This window comes from Tachyglossus aculeatus, chromosome 22, assembly GCF_015852505.1.
Source record: "Tachyglossus aculeatus isolate mTacAcu1 chromosome 22, mTacAcu1.pri, whole genome shotgun sequence".
In the NCBI taxonomy this organism is placed as follows: Eukaryota; Metazoa; Chordata; class Mammalia; order Monotremata; family Tachyglossidae; genus Tachyglossus; species Tachyglossus aculeatus.
The window spans coordinates 53932752-53959388 of NC_052087.1; the positions used below are offsets into that span (position 1 = coordinate 53932752).

Below are 26637 nucleotides of genomic sequence, written 5' to 3' on the forward strand. Positions count from 1 at the left end.
CTTCACTTCCTCTTCCCCCTCCTCTCCCCTTCCTCGCCGTCGTCAATGCAGAGGAGCAGCGTGGCTCAGTGGCAAGAGCCCGGGCTTGGGAGTCCGAGGTCGTGGGTTCGAATCCAGACTCCGCTACTTGTCAATCAATCAATCGTATTTATTGAGCGCTTGCTGTGTGCAGAGCACTGTACTAAGCGCTCTGTGTGACCTCGGGCAAGCCACTTCACCTCTCTGGGCCTCAGTTCCCTTACATCTGTAAAATGGGGATGAAGACTGTGAGTCCCACGTGGGCCAACCTGATCACCTTGTATCCCCCCAGCGCTTAGAACAGTGCTTGGCACATAGTAAGCGCTTAACAAATACCATCATTATTATTATTGTTATTTATTGAGCACTTGTGTCCAGGCCTCACCCTGCCCAGCCTTGCCCTGCCCTTGCCCTGTCTGGCCTTTGGCCTGCCCGGCCGGGCCCTTCCCCTCCCCCTGGCTGACCCGGGGTCCCCCAGCCCCCCACCCGCCCCCCCAATCGGCCCCTGCCCCCTGGGCCGGCCCCCCCAGAATGACACCAAGCGGGACAGACCCTTAGGGGCTCCCGGGCAGTGGGTCTGGGGGCCACCCCCCAATTCCAGAGGAGGGATGAGGGGATGGGTGCACGGCTCGGCTGGTTGGCTACTGGGCAGGGACTGTCTCTATATGTTGCCAACTTGTACTTCCCAAGCGCTTAGTCCAGTGCTCTGCACACAGTAAGCGCTCAATAAATACGAATGATGATGATGATGATGACCACGTTCAGGTCCTGGCTTCTCCTGAGACCGAGTCCTCCCCTTCCTCCTCCTCCTTTACCTCCCCTCAACGCCTCCATCCTCCTCCGTTTCTTCCTCCTCCTCTTCCTTTCGCCCTCCATTTCCTCCCCTCATGCCCCCACCCCACCCTCCCCCTTCTCTTCCTCCTCCCCCTCCTCTCCTCTTCCTCATCGTCCTCAATGGTATCTATTGAGCACTTACTGTGTGGAGAGCCCAGTACTAAGCACTTGGAAGAAGACAACGCAATAGAGTTGGTAGACACCCTCCCTTCTCTTATCCCCCTCTCCCCCACTCCCTCTTCCTCCTCCTCCTCTTTTCTCCCTCCTCTCCTCCACCCCTTCTCTCCCCCTTCCCTTCCTCCTTCTCCTCCTCCCCCTTCCTCTTCCTCCTCTCCTCTCCTGCCCCATTTCTCTTTCTCCTCCCCCTTCTCTCCGCCCTTTTCTTCCTCCTCCTTTTTCTCTCCCCTTCCTCCTCCTCCCCCTCCTCTCCTCCCCTTTTCCTCTTCCTCCTGTCCCCTCCAGCTCCTTTTCTTCCTCCTCCAGCTCCTTTTCTTCCTCCTCCTTACCCCTTTCTCTCCCCCTCCTCCCCTTCCTCCCCCTTCTCTCCCCTCGTCCTTTTCTTCCTCCTCTTCCTCCCCTCTCCTCCCCCTTTCTCTCCCCCTCCCCCTCCTTTTCTTCCTGCTCCTTCTTCTCTCCCCTTCCCCCCTCCTCCTCCTCCCCCTTTCCCTCCCCCCCTTCCTTCTCACCTTCCTCCTCCTCCTCCTCCTCCCCCACCTCCCGCCGCCACAGCGGCCCCGTGGCTCCGTGGAAAGAGCCCGGGCTTGGGAGTCAGAGGTCGTGGGTTCTAATCCCGCCTCCGCCACTTGTCAGCTGGGTGACTTTGGGTAAGTCACTTCACTTCTCTGCAGTGCCTCAAGTTCCCTCAGCTGGAAAATGAGGATGAAGACTGTGAGCCCCACGTGGGACAACCTGATGATCTTGTATCTACCCCCAGCGCTTAGAACAGTGCTTGGCACATAGTAAGCGCTTAACAAATGTCATTATTATTATTATTATTATTATTATTATTATTATTATTATTATTACTGCGACAGCGCCCCCTAACGGACAGAGCCCTCCTCATCGGAACAGCGCCCCCTACCGGACAGAACCCCCCACACACCTCCCGCCGACACAGCGCCCCCTACCGGACAGAGCCCTCCTCATCGGGACAGCGCCCCCTACCGGACAGAACCCCCCACACACACCTCCCGCCGGTACAGCGCCCCCTAACGGACAGAGTCCTCCTCATCAGGACAGCGCCCCCTACTGGGCCAGTGTCCCCCCGCCGGAACAGAGCGGCCCCTCCCACACACAGACACACACACGTACACACGTGTACACACGTATACACGCGCACACACACACCCCAAATCGGGACAGAGCCCACTGATTGGTGGGGCGCCCCCTACCGGACAGCAACCCCCGCCAATGAGCGCCAATGACCGTCAAGCGCTTAGTACAGTGCTCTGCACACAGTAAGCGCTCAATAAATACGATTGATTGATTGATTGAGAACAGCACCCCCTACCGGACAGCAACCCCCCCCGGCCAATCAAGACAGCGCCCCCTATCGGCACAGTTCTGCCCGCCTGCAGAGCGCCCCCTACCGGACAGCGGCCACCGCCAGTGAGGACAGCGCCCCCTAGCGGGACGGCGCCTCCTGCCGGCACAGCGCCCCCTACCGGACAGCGGCCCCCCCCCCTCCCCCCCCCGCCGATCAAGCGGCCCCTATCGGCGCAGTTCTTCCCGGCTGCACAGCGCCCCCTCCCGGACAGCGCCCCCTGCCGGCACAGCGCCCCTCATCAGCACAGTGCCCCCCCCACCCCATCAGGCAGCGCCCCCTACCGGAACAGTGCCGCCTCACCTCTCCGGGGCAGTGCACCCTAATAACAATAATAATGGTAATGGTATTTGTTAAGCGCTTACTGTGTGCCAAGCACTGTTCTAAGCACTGAGCCCTACTGAGACAGCACCAACCCCTACAGGGCCAGCTCCCCTGTTGGAACAGTGCATTCTCCCCCTTCTTTCCCTCCCTTCTTCTCCCCTTCTTCCCTCCCTTCCTTTCCCCTTCTTTCCCTCACTTCCTCTCCTTCTTTCCTTCCCTTCCTCCCTTCCTTCCTCTCCTCTTCCTTCCCTCCCTTCCTCTCCCCTTCTTTCCCTCCCTTTTTCTCCCCTCCTTTCCCTCCCTTCCTCTCCCCTTCTTTCCCTTCTTCTCCTCTTCTTTCCCTCCCTTCCTCTCCTCTTCTTCCCTCCCTTCCTCTCCCCTTCTTCCCTCCCTTTCTCTCCCCTTCTTTCCCTCCCTTCCTCTCCCCTTCTTCCCTCCCTTCCTCTCCCCTTCTTCCCTCCCTTCCTCTCCCCTTCTTTCCCTCCCTTCCTTTCCCCTTCTTTCCCTCCCTTCCTCTCCCCTTCTTTCCTTCCCTTCCTCTCCCCTTCTTTCCCTCCCTTCCTCTCCCCTTCTTTCCCTCCCTTCCTCTCCCCTTCTTTCCCTCCCTTCCTCTCCCCTTCTTTCCCTCCCTTCCTCTCCCCTTCTTTCCCTCCCTTCCTCTCCCCTTCTTTCCCTCCCTTCCTCTCCCCTTCTTTCCCTCCCTTCCTCTCCCCTTCTTTCCCTCCCTTTCTCTCCCCTTCTTTCCCTCCCTTCCTCTCCCCTTTTTCCCTCCCTTCCTCTCCCCTTCTTCCCTCCCTTCCTCTCCCCTTCTTTCCTTCCCTTCCTCTCCCCTTCTTTCCCTCCCTTCCTCTCCCCTTCTTTCCCTCCCTTCCTCTCCCCTTCTTCCCTCTCTTCCTCTTCTCCTCATAAGGATGAGCTTCCTGGCTAGGAGATGCCAGGGAGTGGGCAGGAACTGAGCCAGCATCCAACCCCGCAGTGGGCTGGGGGAGGCAGAGCCCCCGTGGAAGAAGGGGGACCGTGGGGGTGTCCCGCCCCCCGGGGGTAACGACTGACCCCATACTGGTCCTCCCTGATGCACAGGTGTTGGAGGACAACAGACAGTGGTGGAAACTGAGGAACCGCAGTGGGCAAGCTGGCTACGTCCCCTACAACATCCTAGATGTCATGAGGCCGGAGGATGTATACAACCAACAGGACCAGGTCAGTAGCCAGTCACAGTCAGTCATATTTATTGAACGCTCACTGGATGCAGAGCACTGTACTAAGCACTTGGGAGAGTACAATTGAACAATATAAATCATTCAATCGTATTTATTGAGTGCTTACTGTGTGCCGAGCAGCAGCATGGCTTAATAGAAAGAGCCCAGGTTTGGAAGTCAGAGGTCATGGGTTCTAATCCCGGCTCCGCCAATTGTCAGCTGTGTGACTTTGGGCAAGTCACTTCACTTCTCTGGGCCTCAGTTCAAATGGGGATTAAGACTATGAGCTCCACTGGGGACAACCTGATGACCTGGTGTCTACCCCAGCTCTTAGAACAGTGCTTGGCACATAGTAAGTGCTTAACAAATACCATCATCATTATTATTCATTTATTCATTCATTCATTCAATCGTATTTATTGAGTGCTTACTGTGTACAGTGCACTGTACTAGGCGCTTGGGAAGTACAAGTTGGCAACATATAGAGACAGTCCCTACCCAACAGCGGGCTCACAGTCTAGAAGGGGGAGACAGACAACAAACCAAAGCATATTAATAAAATAAATAGAATAGTATTATAGTAATACTATAGTAATAATAGTATTATTAGTATTATTATTAAGCAGTTGGGAGAATGCAGTGTACACCTGTATATATGTATATATGTTTGTACGTATTTATTACTCTATTTATTTTACCTGTACATATCTATTCTATTTATTTTATTTTGTTGTATGTTTGGTTCTGCTCTCTGTCTCCCCCTTTTAGACTGTGAGCCCACTGTTGGGTAGGGACTGTCTCTAGATGTTGCCAACTTGGACTTCCCAAGCGCTTAGTCGAGTGCTCTGCACACAGTAAGCGCTCAATAAATACGATTGATTGATTGATTGTAACAATAAACAGACACATTCGTGGCGCACAATGAACTGACAGTTTAGAGGGGGAAGCAGACATTTAACGTACATAAATAAATGACAGATATGGACCTAAGTGCTCTGAGGCTGGGGCAGGGGGAGTAAATGAAAGGAGCAAGTCAGGGTGACGCAGAAGGGAGAGGGAAAAGAAGAAATGAAGGCTTAGTCAGGGAAGGCCTCTCGGAGGAGATGGGCCCTCAATAAGGATTTGAAGCTGGGGAGAGTCATTGTCTGCCGGGTACGAGGTGGGAGGGTATTCCAGGCCAAGGGTAATATGGCCAATTTGTACTTCCCAAGCGCTTAGTACAGTGCTCTGCACACAGTAAGCGCTCAATAAATATGATTGATGATGATGATGATGATATGGACTAGACTAGGTAATATGGCAAAGGACTAGAGATTGGCGACGAGATAGGCGAAATTGGGGCACAATGAGAAGGTTGGCGTTAGAGGAGCCAAGTGTGCAGGCTGGGTTGGAATAGGAGAGTTTGTACATATATGTATATATGTTTGTACATATTTATTACTCTATTTATTTATTTATTTATTTGTTTATTTTACTTGTACATAGCTATCCTATTTATTTTATTTTGTTAGTATGTTTGGTTTTGTTCTCCGTCTCCCCCTTTTAGACTGTGAGCCCACTGTTGGGTAGGGACTGTCTCTATATGTTGCCAATTTGTACTTCCCAAGCGCTTAGTCCAGTGCTCTGCACATAGTAAGCGCTCAATAAATACGATTGATGATGATGATGATGATGAGAGTGGCGAGGTGAGGTGGGAGGGGCGAGGAGATGGACGGCTTTAAAGCCAACGGTGAGGAGTTTCTGTTTGATATTTTACTCGTACCTATCTATTCTATTTATTTTATTTTGTTAGTGTGTTTGGTTTTGTTCTCTGTCTCCCCCTTCTAGACTGTGAGTCCACTGTTGGGTAGGGACTGTCTCTATATGTTGCCAGCTTGTACTTCCCAAGCACTTAGTCCAGTGCTCTGCACACAGTAAGCGCTCAATAAATACGATCGATTGATTGATTGATTGATTGATTGACCACCACTGGAGGCTTTTGAGGAGTGGGGAAACATGGCCTGAACGTTTTTATAGAAAAATGATCCGGGCAGCAGAGTGAAGTATGGACTGGAGTGGGGAGAGGCAGATCTATTCCCTGCTTACAGTCATTCATTCATTCATTCATTCAATCATATTTATTGAGCACTTACTGTGTGCAGAGCACTGGACTAAGCGCTTGGGAAGTACAGGTGCTTAGAGAAGCAGCGTGGCTCAGTGGAAAGAGCACGGGCTTTGGAGTCAGAGGTCATGGGTTTGAATCCCGGCTCCGCCACATGTCTGGGCAAGTCACTTAACTTCTCTGAGCCTCAGTTACCTCATCTGTAAAATGGGGATTAAGACTGTGAGCCCCACGTGGGGCAACCTGCTTACTTTGTATCCCCCCAAGCGCTTAGAACAGTGCTTTGCACATAGTAAGCCCTTAACAAATGCCAACATTATTATTATTACAGGTCGGCAACATCTAGAGACGGTCCCTACCCAACAAGGGGCTCACAGTCTAGAGGAGGGAGACAGACAACAAAACAAAACATGTGGACAGGTGGCAAGTCACCAGAATGAATAGAAATGAAGCTAGAAGCACATCATTAACAAAATAAATAGAATATTAAATAGGTACAAGTCAAATAGAGTAATCAATCTGGACAAACATATATACAGGTGCTGTGGGGAGGGGAAGGAGGTAGGGCCAGGGGGAAGGGGAGGAGGAGAGGAAAAAGGGGGCTCAGTCTGGGTCCAGAGGGAGAGACAAACAATCATATAAAGCCCCTCTCAACTTTTATCCCCCGTGCTCACTGTGGGCAGAAGGGACCCGTGGAGCGGAAGGGATTCATTCATTCATTCATTCATTCATTCAATCGTATTTATCCTTCTAGACTGTGAGCCCACTGTTGGGTAGGGACTGTCTCTATATAATAATAATAATAATAATAATGGCATTTATTAAGCTCTTACTACGTGCAAAGCACTGTTCTAAGCTCTGGGGAGGTTACAAGGTGATCAGGTTGTCATCATCATCATCATCATCAATTGTATTTATTGAGCGCTTACTGTGTGCAGAGCACTGTACTAAGCGCTTGGGAAGTACAAGTTGGCAACATATAGAGACAGTCCCTACCCAACAGTGGGCTCACAGTCTAAAAGGGGGAGACAGAGAACAAAACCAAACATACTAACAAAATAAAATAAATAGAATAGATATGTACAAGGAAAATAAATAAATAAATAAATAAATAAATAAATAAATAGAGTAATAAATATGTACAAACATATATACATATATACAGGTGCTGTGGGGAAGGGAAGGAGGTAAGATGGGGGGGATGGAGAGGGGGACGAGGGGGAGAGGAAGGAAGGGGCTCAGTCTGGGAAGGCCTCCTGGAGGAGGTGAGCTCTCAGTAGGGCCTTGTCCCATGTGGGGGCTCACAGTCTTAATCCCCATTTTACAGATGAGGTCACTGAGGCACAGAGTCACACAGCTAACAATTGGCGGCGCCGGGGTTTGAACCCCTGACCTCTGACTCCAAAGCCCGGGCTCTTTCCACTGAGCCGCGCTGCTTCTCTACGATTGAATGAACGAATGTATTTATTGAGCGCTTACTGTGTGCAGAGCACTGTACTAAGCGCTTGGGAAGTCCAAGTTGGCGACATTTATTTTATTTGTACATATCTATTCTATTTATTTTATTTTGTTAGTATGTTTGGTTTGTTCTCTGTCTCCCCCTTTTAGACTGTGAGCCCACTGTTGGGTAGGGACTGTCTCTAGATGTTGCCAATTTGTACTTCCCAAGCGCTTAGTACAGTGCTCTGCACACAGTAAGCGCTCAATAAATACGATTGATGATGATGATGATGATGACATATAGAGACGGTCCCTACCCAACAGTGGGCTCGCATGAGAGAGCGGTGCCCGGGACGGGGGATCTGAGGGTCCCAAGGTCCGGTCCCTAATACTAAGACTAATAATGGCATTGATTAAGCGCTTACTATGTGCAAAGCACTGTTCTAAGCGCCGGGGAGGTTACAAGGGGATCAGGTTGTCCCACGGGGGGCTCACAGTCTTAATCCCCATTTTCCAGATGAGGGAACTGAGGCCCAGAGAAGTGATTTGCACAAAGGCACACAGCTGACAGTTGGCAGAGCCGGGATTTGAACCCATGACCTCGGACTCCAAAGCCCGGGCTCTTTTCCACTGAGCCGCGCTGAAGGCTGCCCCTCTCTGCTCTTTTCCCCAACAGAGGTACCGAGGAGACTTGAGCCCCCGGGGCCCGGGGCCCACCAGTCCCAGCCACAAGCTGCCGGCCAGCTACGCCGGGGACAAGTGGGGGAGTGAGATGATGGCCGCCAGGAACACTCCCCAGGATGCCAAAGAACGTGAGTGCGGGCTTCCGGGCCTATCCCGGGAATCCTGGGAAAAATCCCGGTCAATCCGCCAGTCGGTCGTATTTACGGAGCGCTTACTGCGTGCAGACCACCGGACTAAGCGCTTGGGAGAGTACGATATAGCAATAGAGCGGACTCATTCCCCGCCCGTGACGAGCTTACAGTCTAGCGGGGTGGAGGCAGACCGGGAGGACGGAAGTACAAGTTGGCAACATCTAGAGACAGTCCCTACCCAACAGTGGGCTCACAGTCTAAAAGGGGGAGACAGAGAACAAAACCAAACATACTAACAAAATAAAATAAATAGAATAGATATGTACAAGTAAAATAGAGTAATAAATATGTACAAACATATATCCATATATACAGGTGCTGTGGGGAAGGGAAGGAGGTAAGATGGGGGAATGGAGAGGGGGACGACGGGGAGAGGAAGGAAGTCACTTCATGTCTCTGTGCCTCAGTTCCCCCCTCTATAAAACGGGGATTAAGACTGTGAGCCCCATGTGGGACGGACTGTGTCCATCCTGATTTGCTTGTCTCCACCCCAGGGCTTAGTACAGTGCCTGGCACATAGTAAGCGTCTAGCAAATCCCATTGTTATCCTTACCAGCCCCTCTGGAAACCCTTGGCCTTCTCCAGCTCCCGTCCTTCATGTGTGGAAGCTCCGGGGTACCCTGAGGGTACTTAAGCGCTTAGTACAGTGCTCTGCACATAGTAAGCGCTCAATAAATACGATTGATTGATTGAGGGGGAGCGTGGTCAGACCACAGCCATTCTTCTTGACTGTGAGCCCACTCTCCTAGACTGTGAGCCCACCGTTGGGTAGGGACCGTCTCTAGATGTTGCCAACTTGGACTTCCCAAGCGCTTAGTCCAGTGCTCTGCACACAGTCAGCGCTCAGTAAATACGATTGATTGATTGATTGATTGATTCAGAAAGCTCTCCCCCCGCAGGGGCGGGTTGAGGGGGTCCTGGGGGTGGCGGGGGGCCTCGCCTGACCTCCCGTCCGTCTGTCCACGGGCAGAGCTCATCCACCACATGGACGAGGTGAACGATGAGCTGCTCAAGAAGATCACCAACATCAAGGTGGGGCCGCCTCAGAGGAACTTCAAGGTGGAGAGGGCCCAGGCCGTCCAGGTGCCCCTTACCTACGACTCTGACGCCGGCCAAGTCAGAGCCTGGCTGGAAGCCAAAGCCTTCAGCAAAGCGTAAGCGCCCCCCGCCTCCCTCCGTCTCCCCTAACCCCCCTCAACCTCCCCCTGGCTCCCCCAATCTTCTCGCTTCTACTCCAGCATTAGTAGCGTGTGCCTGCCCTGCTTCATATAATGATCATAATAACAACAATAATGGCATTTAGTAAGCAATTACGATATACGATATATTCCCTTCAAGGCCCTACTGAGAGCTCACCTCCTCCAGGAGGCCTTCCCAGACTGAGCCCCTTCCTTCCTCTCCATCCCCCCCATCCTACCTCCTTCCCTTCCCCACAGCACCTGTATATATGTATATATGTTTGTACATATTTATTACTCTATCTATTTGACTTGTACATATCTATTCTATTTATTTTATTTTGTTAGTATGTTTGGTTTTGTTCTCTGTCTCCCCCCTTTTAGACTGTGGGCCCACTGTTGGGTAGGGACTGTCTCTATATGTTGCCAATTTGTACTTCCCAAGCGCTTAGTACAGTGCTCTGCACATAGCGCTCAATAAATACGATTGATGATGATGATGATGATGATATACAAAGCACTGTTCTAAGCGCTGGAATAATAGTGGTTTTTTTAAGCGCTACTATGTGCAAAGCACTGTTCCTAATAATGATAATGATGATGGTATTAAGTGCTTAGTATGTGCAAAGCACTGCTCTAAGCGCTGGAATAATAGTGTTTTTTTTAAGCACTTACTATGTGCGAAGCACTGTTCCTAATAATAATAATGATGGTATTTGTTAAGTGCTTAGTATGTGCAAAGCACTGTTCTAAGTGCTGAAATAATAGTGGTTTTTTTAAGCGCTACTATGTGCGAAACACTGTCACTGGAATAATAGTGGTTTTTTAAGCGCTTACTATGTGTGAAGCACTGTTCCTAATAATAATAATAATGATGGTATTTCTTAAGTGCTTAGTATGTGCAAAGCACTGTTCTAAGCACTGGAATAATAATGGTTTTTTTAAGCGCTACTATGTGTGAAGCACTGTTCCTAATAATAATAATAATGATGGTATTTCTTAAGTGCTTAGTATGTGCAAAGCACTGTTCTAAGCACAGGAATAATAGTGGTTTTTTTAAGTGCTTACTATGTGCGAAGCACTGTCACTGGAATAATAGTGGGTTTTTTAAGCACTTACTATGTGCGAAGCACTGTTCCTAATAATAATAATAATGATGGTATTTGTTAAGTACTTAGTATGTGCAAAGCACTATTCTAAGCACTGGAATAATAGTGGTTTTTTTAAGCGCTTACTATGTGCGAAGCACTGTTCCTAATAATAATAATAATAATGATGGTATTTGTTAAGTGCTTAGTATGTGCAAAGCACTGTTCTAAGTGCTGGAATAATAGTGGTTTTTTTAAGCACTTACTATGTGCGAAGCACTGTTCCTAATAATAATAATGATGGTATTTAAGTGCTTAGTATGTGCAAAGCAGTGTTGTAAGCGCTGGAATAATAGTGGTTTTTTTAAGCGCTTACTATGTGTGAAGCACTGTTCCTAATAATAATAATGATGATATTTGTTAAGTGCTTACTATGTGCAAAGCAGTGTTGTAAGCGCTGGAATAATAGTGGTTTTTTTAAGCGCTTACTATGTGTGAAGCACTGTTCCTAATAATAATAATGATGGTATTTGTTAAGTGCTTACTATGTGCAAAGCACTGTTCTAAGTGCTGGGGGGGGATACAAGATGATCAGGTTGTCTGTCCCACGTGGGGCTCACAGTCTTCATCCCCATTTTTCAGATGAGGGCACTGAGGCCCAGAGAAGTGAAGTGACTTGCCCAAGGTCACACAGCTGACAAGTGGCAGAGCTGGGATTCGAACCCATGACCCACGAACTCCCAAGCCTGCGCTCTGTCCACTGAACCACACTGCTTCCCCTATATTATATATCATGTAGCACTTATTGTTTGCCAAACACTGTTCTAAGCACTGAGGTAGATGCAAATTAATGATGCTGGACACGGTCCCTGTCCCCCACGGGGCTCACACTCTTCATCCCCATTTGACAGATGAGGAAACTGAGGCCCAGAGAAGGGAAGTGACTTGTCCGAGGTCACCCAGCGGACATGTGGCAGAGCCAGGATTAGAACCCAGTTCCTTCTGACTCCCAGGCCCAGGCTTGGGAGTCAGAGGTCATGGGTTCAAATCCCGGCTCCGCCACTTGTCAGCTGGGTGACTTTGGGCAAGTCACTTCACTTCTCTTTGCCTCAGTTGCCTCATCTGTAAAATGGGGATGAAGACTGTGAGCCCCCATGGGACAACCTGATAACCTTGTAACCTCCCCAGCGCTTAGAACAGTGCTTGGCACATAGTAAGCGCTTAATAAATGCCATTATTATTATTATTATTCTCTATGCCTCAGTTCCCTCATTTGTAAAATGAGGATTAAGACTGTGAGCCCCACATGGGACAACCTGATCACCATGTAACCTCCCCAGCGCTTAGAACAGTGCTTTGCACATAGTAAGTGCTTAATAAATGCCATTATTGTTATTATTATTATTATTATTATTATTCTCTATGCCTCAGTTCCCTCATTTGTAAAATGAGGATTAAGACTGTGAGCCCCATGTGGGACAACCTGATCACCTTATAAGCTCCCCAGCGCTTAGAACAGTGCTTTGCACATAGTAAGCTCTTAATAAATTCCATCATTATTATTATTATCTGACAAACAATGACTCTCCCCACCTTCAAAGCCTTATTGAAGGCCCATTTCCTCCAAGAAGCTTTCCCTGACTAAGCCCTCTGTTCCTTTTCTTCAACTCCTTTTACTTGGACATATTTACTATTCTATTTATTTTATTTTGCTAATGATGTGCATCTAGCTTTACTTCTATTTATTCTGATGGCTTGACACCTGTTCACATGTTTTGTTTGGTTGTCTGTCTCCCCCTTCTAGACTGTGAGCCCGTTGTTGGGTAGGGACCGTCTCTAGATGTTGCCAACTTGTAGTTCCCAAGCGCTTAGTACAGTGCTCTGCACACAGTAAGCGCTCAGTAAATACAATTGAATGAACGAATGAACTCCTTTATGCATCGTTCTGACCCTCCCCCAATAATAATAATGGTGGTATTTGTTAAGCGCTTACTATGTGTAAAGCACTGTTCTAAGTGCTGGGGGGGAGATACAAGGTGATCGGGTTGTCCCACTTGGGGCTCACAGTCTTAATCCCCATCTTACAGATGAGGTAACCGAGGCACAGAGAAGTTAAGTGGCTTGCCCAAGGTCACACAGCTGACAAGTGGGGGAGCTGGGATTCGAACCCATGACCTCTGACTCCCAAGCCTGGGCTCTTTCCACTGAGCCACGCTGCTTCCCCTACCAATGACCCAGTACAGACCATCTAACACCCCTAACTCTCTCTTCTCCATCCCTGGCTCTCCCCAAGCGACCCAGCACGGACCATCTAACCCCCCTGACTCTCCCTTCTCCATCACTGATTCTCCCCCAGTGACCCAGCACGGACCATCCAACCCCCCTGGCTCTCCCCTCTCCATCACTTGCTCTTCCCAGTCATCCTGTTTGCACCATCCAATACTCCTGACTCTCCCCTTCCATCCCTGACTCTCCCCCAGTGACCCAGCGCGGACCATCTAACCCCCCTGACTCTCCTTTCTCCATCACTGACTCTCCCCCAGTGACCCAACATGGACCATCCAACCCCCCTGGCTCTCACCTCTCCATCACTTGCTCTTCCCAGTCATCCTGTTTGCACCATCCAATACTCCTGACTCTCCCCTTCCATCCCTGACTCTCCTCCAGCGACCCAGCACGAACCATCTAACTAACCCCCCTGACTCTCCCTTCTCCATCACTGATTCTCCCCCAGCGACCCAACATGGACCATCCAACCCCCCTGGCTCTCCCCTCTCCATCACTTGCTCTTCCCTGTCATCCTATTTGCACCATCCAGTACTCCTGACTCTCCCCTTCCATCCCTGACTCTCCCCCAGTGACCCAGCGCGGACCATCTAACCCCCCGACTCTCCCTTCTCCATCACTGACTCTCCCCCAGCGACCCAACACGGACCATCCAATCCCCCGGCTCTCCCCTCTCCATCGCTTGCTCTTCCCAGTCATCCTATTTGCACCATCCAATACTCCTGACTCTCCCCTTCCATCCCTGACTCTCCCCCAGCAACCCAGCACAGACCATCTAACCCCCCGACTCTCCCTTCTCCGTCACTGACTCTCCCCCAGCGACCCAACACGGACCATCCAACCCCCCTGGCTCTCCCCTCTCCATCGCTTGCTCTTCCCAGTCATCCTATTTGCACCATCCAATACTCCTGACTCTCCCCTTCCATCCCTGACTCTCCTCCAGCGACCCAGTACGGACCATCTAACCCCCCTGACTCTCCCTTCTCCATCACTGACTCTCCCCCAGTGACCCAACACGGACCATCCCACACCCCTGACTCTCCTTTCTCCATCCCTGGCTCTCCCCCAGTGACCCAGCGTGGACCATCCAATACTTCTGACCCGCCTCTCTACATATTTTATTTTACATAATTTTATTTAATAAATAATAAATACATATTTTACATAATATTTTATTTGACATCATAAATACATATTTTATTTTACATAAATAAAAAATTTATTTTATTTTGTTGGTATGTTTGGTTTTGTTCTCTGTCTCCCCCTTTTAGACTGTGAGCCCACTGTTGGGTAGGGACTGTCTCTATGTGTTGCCAATTTGTACTTCCCAAGCGCTTAGTACAGTGCTCTGCACATAGTAAGCGCTCAATAAATACGATTGATGATGATGATGATCCCTGACTCTCCCCAATGACCCAACACGGACCATCCACACCCCTGACTCTCCTCTATCCATCTCTGAATCTCCCCCAGTGACCCTGCACAGGTCCTTCAGTTTTCCTTCCTGCCTGTCTGCCTTCCTTCTCTCCTTCCTCCCATCCTTCCTTTTTCCCTCCCTCCCTTCCAACGTTTGATTTCCCACCGCCATTTCCCGGCCATAGGATCGTGGACCAGCTCGGGATCCTGACGGGCGCCCAGCTCTTTTCCCTGAACAAGGAGGAGCTGAAGAAAGTCTGTGGAGAGGAAGGTGCCAGAGTCTACAGCCAGCTCACCGTGCAGAAAAGCCTTTTGGAGGTCAGACTCATGCCCCTCTTTAGCTTCTTGGACTGTCCGATAAAAAATTATTATTATTATTATAGTTGTATTGTATATTATATATATTGTTATTGTATTATAATATCAATCAATCAATCAATCGTATTTATTGAGCACTTACTGTGTGCAGAGCACTGTACTAAGCGCTTGGGAAGTACAAGTTATTATTATAATAGTCTATTATTATAATAGTCTTATTTGTTAAGTGCTTTCTATGTGCCAGGCACTGTACTTTTAGAGTCCCCTTTTAGACTGTGAGCCCAATGTTGGGTAGGGACTGTCTCTATGTGTTGCCAATTTGTACTTCCCAAGCGCTTAGTACAGTGCTCTGCACATAGTAAGCGCTCAATAAATACGATTGATGATGATGATGATGATGATGTACTTAGCGCTGGGGTGGATACAAGCAAATCCGGTTGGACACGGTCCCTGTCCCTTGTGGGACTCGCAGTCTCCATCCCCATTTTACAGATGAGGGAATTGAGGCCCAGAGAAGTGAAGTGACTTGCCTGAGGTCACACAGCAGAGTAGAGGAAGAGCCGGGATTAGAACCCATGATCTTCTGACCATCCCCTCCCCTCCGGTCTGTGCTCTAGCCACTATGCGATGCTGCTTCCCCTATTCTCAATCAATCAATTGTATTTATTGAGCGCTTACTGTGTGTAGAGCACTGTACTAAGCGCTTGGGAAGTACAAGTTGGCAACATATAGAGACATCCCCGCTGGATGTCTCTTGCTACTAGAAAATTTTCCAGAACTCAAATCTGGAACCAGGGGAGGGAAGAAAGCAAAGGGAGGGAATGTGAGAAGCGGCATGGCCTAGCGGATCGAGCATGGGCCTGGGACTAAGAAGCACCTGGGTCCTAATCCCAGCTCTATCATATACTAATAATAATAATATTAATAATAATAACTGTGGTGTTTGTTAAGCACTTACTGTGTGGAAGACTTGCCTGAGGTCCCCTCCTCAAAAACCTCCAATGGCTACCGATCAATCTGCGCATCAGGCAGAAACTCCTCACCCTGGGCTTCAAGGCTCTCCATCCCCTCGCCCCCTCCTACCTCACCTCCCTTCTCTCCTTCTACTGCCCAGCCCGCACCCTCCGCTCCTCCACCACTAATCTCCTCACTGTACCTCGCTCTCGCCTGTCCCGCCATCGACCCCCGGCCCACGTCATCCCCCGGGCCTGGAATGCCCTCCCTCTGCCCATCCGCCAAGCTAGCTCTCTTCCTCCCTTCAAGGCCCTGCTGAGAGCTCACCTCCTCCAGGAGGCCTTCCCAGATTGAGCCCCTTCTTTCCTCTCCCCCTCGTCCCCCTCTCCATCCCCCCGCCTTACCGCCTTCCCCTCCCCACAGCACCTGTATATATGTATATATGGTTGTACATATTTATTACTCTGTTTATTTATTTATTTATTTATTTTACTTGTACATTTCTATCCTACTTATTTTATTTTGTTGGTATGTTTGGTTCTGTTCTCTGTCTCCCCCTTTTAGACTGTGAGCCCACTATCGGGTAGGGACTGTCTCTATGTGATGCCAATTTGTACTTCCCAAGCGCTTAGTACAGTGCTCTGCACATAGTAAGCGCTCAATAAATACGATTGATTGATTGATTGATTGATTGATTGGAAGACACTGTACTAAGCATTGGGTTAGATAGAGGATAATTGTCTGCTTTGTGACCTTGGTCAAGTCACTTACCTTCTCTGGGCCTCAGTTACCTCATCTGTAAAATGGGGGTGAATAATAATAATTATGGTATTTGTTAAGCGCTTACTACGTGAGCAGCGTAGATACAGAGCAGCGTGGCTCAGTGGAGAAGAGCATGGGCTTTGGAGTCAGAGGTCATGGGTTCAAATTCTGGCTCCGCCACATGTCTGCTGTGTGACCTTGGCCAAGTCACTTAACTTCTCTGAGCCTCAGTTACCTCATCTGTAAAATGGGGATTAAGACTGTGAGCCCCATGTGGGACAACTTGATCACCTTGTATCCACCCCCAGCGCTTAGAACAGTGCTCTGCACATAATAAGTGCTTAACAAATGCCATCATTATTCATTATTTATTTATTTACGTGGCAAGCACTGTGAGCTCCATGTGGGACATGGACTGTGACCTGATTAGCTTGTATCTACCCCAGCGCATAGTACAGTGTCTTGCACATAGTGAGAGTTTAGCAAACACCACAATTATTATTATTAATACTATTATTATTAGCATGTGGCAGACTGGGATTAGGGCCCGGGACCTTCCGACTCCCAGTCCCGTGCCTGGCAATTAGTAAGAGTTTAACAAATACAAAAAAAAAAGAAAGTGTCTACAAAATCTCTTGTATTGCCTCTCCCAAGGGCTATGCACACAGTCAGTGCTCAATTAGAGAAGCAGCGTGACTCAGTGGAAAGAGCCCGGGCTTTGGAGTCAGAGGTCATGGGTTCGAATCCCGGCTCCACCACTCGTCAGCTGTGTGACTTTGGGCAAGTCACTTAACTTCTCTGGGCCTCAGTTACCTCATCTGTGAAATGGGGATGAAGACTGTGAGCCCCACATGGGACAACCTGATCACCTTGTAAATTCCCCAGTGCTTAGAACAGTGCTCTGCACATAGTAAGCGCTTAATAAATGCCATTATTATTATTATTATTATTATTAATAGATACCATTGATTGACTGAAGAGGTAAAGGGTCTGAGGAGCAGGTGGGGAGGGGGCAGAGCAAGGGCTTTTGGGAAATGTAGGCCTCACCTGTGGTCCCAGCCAAGAAGCCCCGTGAGCCTGTACTCTGATAGATAAGCGCTTAGTACAGTGCTCTGCACACAGTAAGCGCTCAATAAATACGATTGAATGAATGAATCAGCCACGTGGGTGAGGGGAGGAGGAAAGCGGGAACCTGCGGGACCGGGAGAGAACGGTTACCCTCTGCTTCCGTGAACCGGAACGGGTCAACCCCTCACCGTGTTTCCTTTCTCTTCCAGAAAAACCAAGGCGGGTCCGAACTGGAAGAAGTCATGATGAAATTCCATTCCAAAACCCAGAAGAAGATCGAACAGGAGAGTTAAGACTCTGCGGCGGGGCGGGGAGGGAGATTTAGAGCTTAGTTCCAAAAAAAGCGCAGCCATCCCGGACCCGGAGGGAGGGAAGGAGCCGCGGCGGACTTGGGAATGTCGGGAAGGGTCATTCCATTTGACCGCGTGGATCCGAAAATGCACAGAGGGCCGAGATGGGCCTCTCCCGGCCTACGTGGCGGCCGAGGGAGGCTGTGCTTTAGTATTGCATGAAGTATTATTATTTTTATATCTCTGTTTTATACCCCAAATGGGCAGGCTGCCTGCTGTTCCCTAGGGAGAGGAGATGGGGGATTGGATGAATGAGAGTTGGCGGGACGGTACCCCTGGGATCAGTGGCAGTAGCTGTCTAGACAATGGCTCTCTCTCTTTTTCTCTCTTTCTGCTGTGCTCTCTGTCTCTCTTCTTCTCTTTTGAGGCTGGTGGGGACATCCCCCACCCCCAGACCCGAGAACCGCGTCTCTGTGAAGCCTTTTCGGCCGCCCCCCTACTCATCCTCCCCCGGCTCCACCGTGTCCATCCCCCTGTGGTAGCAGGTTGGAATCGGGACTGGACTCCATTTCCCCGGACAAGCAGTGGGTTGGCAGGAAGCGACCCACGCCTACAGGGCATCCAGGGGGCAGCCGGGGTCAGGGGTCATGACCCCGCCTCGGCCTTGGTCCGTCCTGACCGACCGGCTCCCCGTTCTCCCCCGCTGGCTCACTTCCTGATCCCGAGGATGGCCGAGCCGGCAGGCGGGCAAACAGGAACGCCAACTGTTCGCCGCTTCTGCCACCACCGCCTATTTGGGCCTCTTCCCCGCAGGGACCAGTCCCGCCTTAAAGGAAATCCGGGCGTGAGCCGGCCGGTCCAAAGCAACCGCCCGCCGAGGGGGACACGGAATCAGACCGTCGCCATGTCTCACGGACCGTTTCCCGGCCTGGGACTTGGGGATGGTGCCGGAGGGCAGGCTGGGATAAGCAGGCCTGGATGGGCAGACCAGATGGATGCTTCTTCCGGAAGCGGAGCGGAGCAAGAATTTGGAGCAAAGACTTTGTCCCTTTAACAGTCATCTGGATATACACCTGCTTGTTCTCTTTCTCTCCATCTCTCTCTCTTCTCCCCCAACCCCTTGGCCTCTAGACCAGCCCATCGTGGCCACGGGAAGCCGAGGCGGGGGGCCTTTCCCTGAGCACCATATAGCCCCTGACCCAGCCGCCGGGGCCAAATCCCACCCGGAAATAGTTCGGACGGGGCCGGTCCTGGCTCCCCTGCGCTTTTCCCTAACTTGGGCCTCCTCTGTCCGCTCTGTCCGCCTGTTTGTCACGCCCAGGGCCAACAAGGCGGCTCATTGTTCGTCCTCTGAGGGTACAAAGACCGTTTCTTTTGGCTTTTAAAAGGGATCCAGTATGAAGGGTCCCAGCCCCTCCAACCCCCACCCCCAGGACTCCCCCATAGCAGGACCAGTGGGAAGGTGGTACTAGCTACCCCCCACCCCCGGCAACCTCCTCCCCTTGGCTCACCCTCTGGCCACCCCTGTGTCCCCTCTTTTAGCCCAACGGGGAAGACCCCACCCCCCCCCCACCCCAACACACACATCAATCAATCAATCAATCAATCGTATTTACTGAGCGCTTACTGTGTGCAGAGCACTGTACTAAGCGCTTGGGAAGTACAAGTTGGCAACATATAGAGACAGTCCCTACCCAGCAGTGGGCTCACAGTCTAAAAGAGGGAGACAGAGAACAAAACCAAACATACTAACAAAATAAAATAAATAGAATAGATATGTACAAGTAAAATAAATACATAAATAGAGTAATAAATATTTACAAACATATATACATATATACAGGTGCTGTGGGGAAGGGAAGGAGGTAAGATGGATCCAAGGGATCCCAGGAGGGCCAAAATCCCTAAACTCCTTGTGGGCAAGGAACGCGTCAGTTTATTGTTGCATTTTCCTCTCCCAAGCGCTCAGTAAAGTGCTCCGCACCCAGTAAGCGCGCAAGAAGTACGACCGAATGAATCAATGGTATTTATTGAATTGCTTAACCGTGAGCAGAGCACTGTACTAAGCGCCTGGGAGAGGACAATGCGACAGAGTTGGTAGCCACTTCCCTACCCACAAGGAGCTCACAGCTTGTACTCCCCCCAAGTTAAGGGGGGGCTTTTGTGTCTTGGCGTCTAGCACGGGAAGAAACCCACCAGGCCGGGAGAAGGGATGGGGACTCCCTGGATTAGCCCTGGAGACCCTAGTCCCTCACCCCCCGTAATGACTGAGACCAAAAGCCAACAATTAGTAGGGACCCCACGTTAATTCAAAAGCCCGCCTCTCCTTCCACAAAGGAACCAATTGATCAGTGGTATTTATTGAGCACTCACTAGGTGCGGTACTGTACTAAGCACTTGGGAGAGTACACAATGGCAGAATCAGAGGACACGTTCCCTGCCCGTAATGAGCTTGTAGAAGGGAAAAGTTGAGCCCAAACTGGGCTCTTGGCCCCCTACTCCACCACAGCGCTTAGTACAGTGCCTGGCACATAGTAAGCGCTTAACAAATACCGTAATTATTATTATTAGAGAAATCGCGGCTGAAGCTGAGAGCCAAGAGATCAATCAATCAATCATATTGAGCGCTTACTGAGGGCAGAGCACTGTACTAAACGCTTGGGAAAATACACTCTAACGGAGTCGGCACACGCATTCCCTGCCCACGACGAGATTACGGTCTAGAGAGGGAGACAGATGTTAATATTCATTCATTTATTCAATTGTATTTATTGAGCGCTTAGTGCAGAGCATTCATTCATCCAGTCGTATTTATTGAGTGCTTACTGTGTGCAGCGCACTGTACTAAGCGCTTGGGAGAGGACAGTACAACCATAGAACAGACACATTCCCTGCCCATAATGAGCTTACGGTCTAGAGAGGGAGACCGATAGTAATATAAATAAGTTACAGATAGGCACATAAATAATATTTTTAAAATGACAGATAGGGACAGAAGTGATGTGGGGTTGAGGGAGGGGGGGAATAAAGGGTTGCAAATCCAAGTGCAAGGCTGATCACCTAAAAACAGGACAACCATCCCCCTTCCTGCTGCTGGATACTCGTCATCCGAGGTTGCCGGAAATATCTACTGCCTTCAAGGGGAAAAGATCACACGCTTGTTATCTGGCCGTAATTGCAATTTTCCTTAAAGAAATGATGGTATACTATTAATGCACTGCATAAGATTTATTAAAATAGCTAAGTTATAAATGCACCAGGTGCTCTGTCTTCCTTGGGTGCGGAGGGGGCTGGGGAGGGCAGAGGGACACGGGCTGGGTTTGTTGCCAACTTGTACTTCCCAAGCGCTTAGTACAGTGCTCTGCACACAGTAAGCGCTCAATAAATACGATTGATGATGATGATGATGATGATTGATTGATCTTACGGGGGCCCAGTGTTTCTGAAGCTGAAAATATTCATTCAATCGCATTTATTAAGCTCTTACTGTTTCCCCCTTCTAGACCGTGAGCCCGTTGTTGGGTAGGGACCGTCTCTAGATGTTGCCAATTTGTACTTCCCAAGCGCTTAGTACAGTGCTCTGCACACAATAAGCACTCAATAAATACGATTGAATGAATGAATGTGTGCAGAGCACTGTACTGAGCGCTTGGGGAAGAACAATACAGCAACAAACAGTGATGATCTCTGCCCACAACAAGCACACGGTTCTAATCCTGGCTCTGCCACTTGTCAGCTGTGTGATTTTAGGCAAGTCACTTAACTTCTCTGGCTCTCAGTTACCTCATCTGTAAAATGGGGATTGACTGCGAGCCCCACGTGGGACAACCTGCCTGGCTCAGTGGAAAGAGCCCGGGCTTTGGAGTCAGGGGTCAGGGGTTCGAATCCCTGCTCCGCCAGTTGTCAGCTGTGTGACTTTGGGCAAGTCACTTAAAGTCACAGTAAGAATGATTGATTCATTCATTCATTCAATCAATCGTATTTATTGAGCTCTTACTGTGTGCAGAGCCCTGTACCAAGCGCTTGGGAAGTACAATTTTGCAACAAATAGAGACAATCCCAGCCCACAATGGCTCACAGTCTAGAAGGAGGCGGGGAAAGACAATAAAACAAGTAAACTGGCATCAGTAGCATCATTATAAATATATAGAATTATAGCGATATACACATCATTAATAAAACAAATAGAATAATAAATATGTACATATATACACAAGTGCTGTGGGGTGGCGAGGGAGGGGTAGAATAAAGGGAGTGATTTGGGGCGATGGGGAGGGGAGGGGAAGCGGAGGAAAAAGCGGGCTTAGTTTTCCCCAGCACTCAGTAGGGGTATTTCTTAAGCACTTACTATGTGTCAAGCACTGTTCTAAGTGCTGGAGTAAATACAAGTTAATCAGGTTTAACACAGTCTCAGTCCACTGGGGCTCACAAAGTAGGAGGGAGAAAAGGTACTGAATGTCTATTTTGCAGATGATGTAACTGAGGCACAGAGAAGAGAACTGACTTGCCCAAGGTCACTCAGCAGGAAAGCGGTGGAGCTGGGATTTGAAGCAGCATAGCCTGGTGGCAAGAACATGGGCTTAAAAAAATAATAATAATAATGATGATGATGATAATAATAATAATAATGGTATTGAGCGCTTACTATCAATCAATCAATCATATTTATTGAGCGCTTACTGTGTGCAGAGCACTGTACTAAGCACTTGGGAAGTACAAGCTGGCAACATCTAGAGACGGTCCCTACCCAACAGTGGGCTCACAGTCTAGAAGGGGGAGACAGAGAACAAAACCGAACATGCTAACAAAATAAAATAAATAGAATAGATAGGTACAAGTAAAATAAATAAATAAATAAATACTATGTGCAAAGCACTGTTCTAAGTGCTGGGGGAGGTTACAAGGCGATCAGGTTGTCCCACGGGGGGCTCCCAGTTTTCATCCCCATTTTCCAGATGAGGGAACTGAGGCCCAGAGAAGTGAAGTGATTTGCCCAAAGTCACACAGCTGACAAGTGGCGGAGCCGGGATTTGAACCCATGACCTCTGACTCCAAAGCCCGGGCTCTTTCCACTGAGCCGCACGGCCGCTTGGGAGTCAGAGATCGTAGGTTCTAATCCCGGCTCCCCCACTTGTCAGCTGGGTGACTTTGGGTAAGTCGCTTCACTTTTCTGTGCCTCAGTTACCTCATCTGTAAAATGGGAATTAAGACTGTGAGCCCCCACGTGGGACAACCCGATTACCTTGTATCCCCCCCCCAGCGCTTAGAGCAGTGCGTGGCACATAGTAAGCGCTTAACAAACACCATCATCATCATCATTAGAACCCAGGTCCGTTGGTTCCCAAGCCCGTGCTTTATTCACTAGGCCGCACCACTGAATGCTGAGCGTCGACAGTGTGCTGAACACCTCCTGGATCCATGCCCTTTGGACATCCAGTATTGGCTCCTCCTCAGCCTCATGACACTTTGGTCCATAATAATAATGGCATTTGTTAAGCGCTTACAATGTGCAAAGCACTGTTCTAAGCACTGGAGGGGATACAAGATGATCAGGTTGTCCCACGTGGGGCTCACAGTCAATCCCCATTCTACAGATGAGGCTACTGAGGCTCAGAGAAGTTAAGTGACTTGCCCAAGGTCACACAGCAGACATGTGGCGGAGCTGGAATTCGAACCCATGACCTCTGACTCCAAAGCCCGATTTATTTACTTCTATTAATGTCTGTCTTCCCCCTCTAGACTGTAAATTCTGTGGGAAGGGATTGTTTCTACCGGCTCTGTTGTAGAGTATCAATCAATCATATTTACTGAGCACTTGCCGTGTGCAGAGCACTGTACTAAGCGCTCGGGAGAGGACAATATAACAGAGTTGGTAGACACATCCCCAGACAACGGTGAGCTCATAATCTAGAGGGTACTCTTCCAAGTGCTTAGTACAGTGCTCTGCGCACAGTAAGCGCTCAATAAATACCACTGAATAATAATAATGGCATTTGTTAATCAATCAATAGTATTTATTGAGCGCTTACTGTGTGCAGAGCACTGTACTAAGCGCCTTGGAAGCACAAGCTGGCAACATATAGAGACAGTCCCTACCCAACAGTGGGCTCACAGTCTAGAAGGGGGAGACAGAGAACAAAACCAAACATACTAACAAAATAAAATAAATAGAATAGATAGGTACAAGTAAAATAAATAAAAAAATAGAGTAATAAATATGTACAAACATATATACAGGTGCTGAGCGCCTACTATGTGCAAAGCACTGTTCTAAGTGCTGGAGAGGTTACAAGGGGATCACAGGGGGCTCACAGTCTTCATCCCCATTTTACAGAAGTAACTGAGGCACAGAGAAGTAAAGTGACTCGCCCAAAGCCACACAGCTGACCACTGGCAGAGCCGGGATTTGAACCCATGACCTCTGACTCCAAAGCCCGGGATTTTTCCACTAAGCCATGCTGCTTCTCTTCAATGAAGTGCTTAGGAAGAGAAGCAGCATGGCCTAGTGGATAAAGCCTGGGCTTGGGCGTCAGAAGGACCTGGGTTCTAATCCTGACTCTGCCACTTGCCTGCTTTGTGATCTTGGGCAAATCACTTAACTTCTCTGTGCCTCAGTTACCTCATCTGCAAAATGGAAGTTGAGGCTGTGAGCCCCACGTCGGACGGGGACTGTGTCCAACTCATTCATTCATTCATTCAATCGTATTTATTGAGCGCTTACTGTGTGCAGAGCACTGTACTAAGCGCTTGGGAAGTACAAGTTGGCAACATATAGAGACGGTCCCTACCCAACAGTGGGCTCACAGTCTAGAAAGGGGAGACAGAGAACAAAACAAAATATATTAACAGAATAAAATAAATAGAATAAATATGTACAAGTAAAATAAATACATAAATAGATTAATATTTACATTTTACAGATGAGGTAACTGAGGTACCATAATGCCACTGGTCCTAAAATAATTGAATAAACTCGATTTGCTTGTATCCACCCCAGTACTTAGTACAGTGCCTGGCACAGAATAAGCATTTTAACACGTACCATTAAAAAAAAATAATCAGTGCTCTGCACGCAGTAAGAAAAGCAGCATGGCAGAGTGGATAGAGCCAAAACCTGGGAGTCAGAAGGTCAAGAGATCTAATTCCAGCTCTGTCCCTTGTCTGATGTGTGACCCTGGACAAGTCACTTCCCTTCTCTGTGCCTCAGTTACCTCATCTGTAAAATGGGGATTAAGACCGTGGGCCCCCCGTGGGACAGCCTGATCACCTTGTAACCTCCCCAGCACTTAGAACAGTGCTTTGAACATAGCTGCGTGGCTCAGTGGAAAGAGCACGGGCTTTGGAGTCAGAGGTCATGGGTTCAAATCCCGAATCTGCCAATTGTCAGCTGTGTGACTTTGGGCAAGTCACTTCACTTCTCTGGGCCTCAGTTCCCTCGTCTGGAAAATGGGGATGAAGACTGTGAGCCCCCCGTGGGACAACCTGATCACCTTGTAACCGCCCCAGTGCTTAGCACATAGTAAGTGCTTAATAAATGCTATCATTATTATTATTATTATTATTATCCATCCCAGAGTTCAGAGGCACTTAGTAAGAGGTTTACAAATGTCATTATTATCATCATTATTAATAATAATGATGGCATTTATTAAGCACTTACTATGTGCAAAGCACTGTTCTAAGCCCTGGGGAGGTTACAAAGTGATCAGGTTGTCCCACGGGGGGCTCACAGTCTTAATCCCCATTTTCCAGATGAAGTCACTGAGGCACAGAGAAGTGAAGTGAATCGCCCAAAGTCACACAGCTGACAAGTGGCGGAGCCGGGATTTGAACCCATGACCTCTGACTCCAAAGCCTGTGCTCTCTCCTCTGAGCCACACTGCTTCTCTTATTATTATTACTATTAAAGAGGCAAGGGGGGAGAAGGAGGCGGGCGGTAAACTACACCCTCTCCCTGACTCTCCCTTGGCCGAGTCACAGGATCCGTAATAATAACAATAATAATAATAATAGCATTTATTAAGCGCTTACTATGTGCAAAGCACTGTTCTAAGCACTGGAGAGGTTACGAGATGATCAGGTTGTCCCACGGGGGGGGGCTCACAGTCTTCATCCCCGTTTTCCAGATGAGGTCACTGAGGCCCAGAGAAGTGAAATGACTTGCCCAAAGTCACACAGCTAATTGGCAGAGCCGGGATTTGAACCCATGACCTCTGACTCCAAAGCCCGGGCTCTTTCCCACTGAGCCACGCTGCTTCTCTAATAATAATAATAATAATGATGATTATTATAATAATCAATAAATATCAATAATCAATAAATAATAATAATAATAATGGTATTTGTTAAGCGCTTACTATGTCAAAGCACTGTTCTAGACGCTGGGGGGATATAAGGTGATCAGGTTGTCCCACGTGGGGCTCACAGTCTTAATCCCCATCAGTAGGGCGGGTGGGGCAGCCAGGGTGACCTTTGAACCCCCCTGGGAGAGATTAGGGGGGACCAGGTGATGCAGGTTTGGGCCCTGCTTGATTTGGAGCCGGGTTATCTGATGTCCTTCAGGCCGGCTGGAATTCCAGGGACTGCAACAGGAGGGATCGAGGTTAGATTCAAAATACATTTCTCCTCAGAAGGCTGGGAATATCCCCTACCCCTAACCCTGCCCCCATTTCCCCATTTTTAGACTGCAAGCCCACTGTTGGGTAGGGACTGTCTCTATATGTTGCCAACTTGTACTTCCCAAGCGCTTAATAGAGTGCTCTGCACACAGTAAGCGCTCAATAAATACGATTGATTGATTGATTGATTGATTTCCTGCTCCCCATTACCCTCCAGCTCTAGGTGTTTTGGGCGAGGAGTTGATGGTCTAGACTGTGAGCCCACTGTTGGGTAGGGACTGTCTCTATATGTTGCCAACTTGTACTTCCCAAGCACGTAGTACAG

General features: G+C 49.1%; 1 protein-coding gene across 2 annotated transcripts in view; it reads left to right on the forward strand.

The window, feature by feature from the left end:
• The window catches only part of EPS8L2 (EPS8 like 2), a 112736-nt gene extending 93459 nt beyond the window's left edge, over positions 1 to 19277 (forward strand). For both annotated transcript variants that reach the window (XM_038764862.1, XM_038764863.1), the window contains 5 exons: positions 3800 to 3919; positions 8136 to 8271; positions 9305 to 9488; positions 14488 to 14620; positions 17614 to 19277. In XM_038764862.1, the coding sequence (XP_038620790.1) occupies positions 3800 to 3919; positions 8136 to 8271; positions 9305 to 9488; positions 14488 to 14620; positions 17614 to 17697 (657 nt within the window). In that variant the 3' untranslated portion in view covers positions 17698 to 19277. The remainder of the gene's footprint in view (positions 1 to 3799; positions 3920 to 8135; positions 8272 to 9304; positions 9489 to 14487; positions 14621 to 17613) is intronic.
• Positions 19278 to 26637: the final 7360 nt, after the last annotated feature.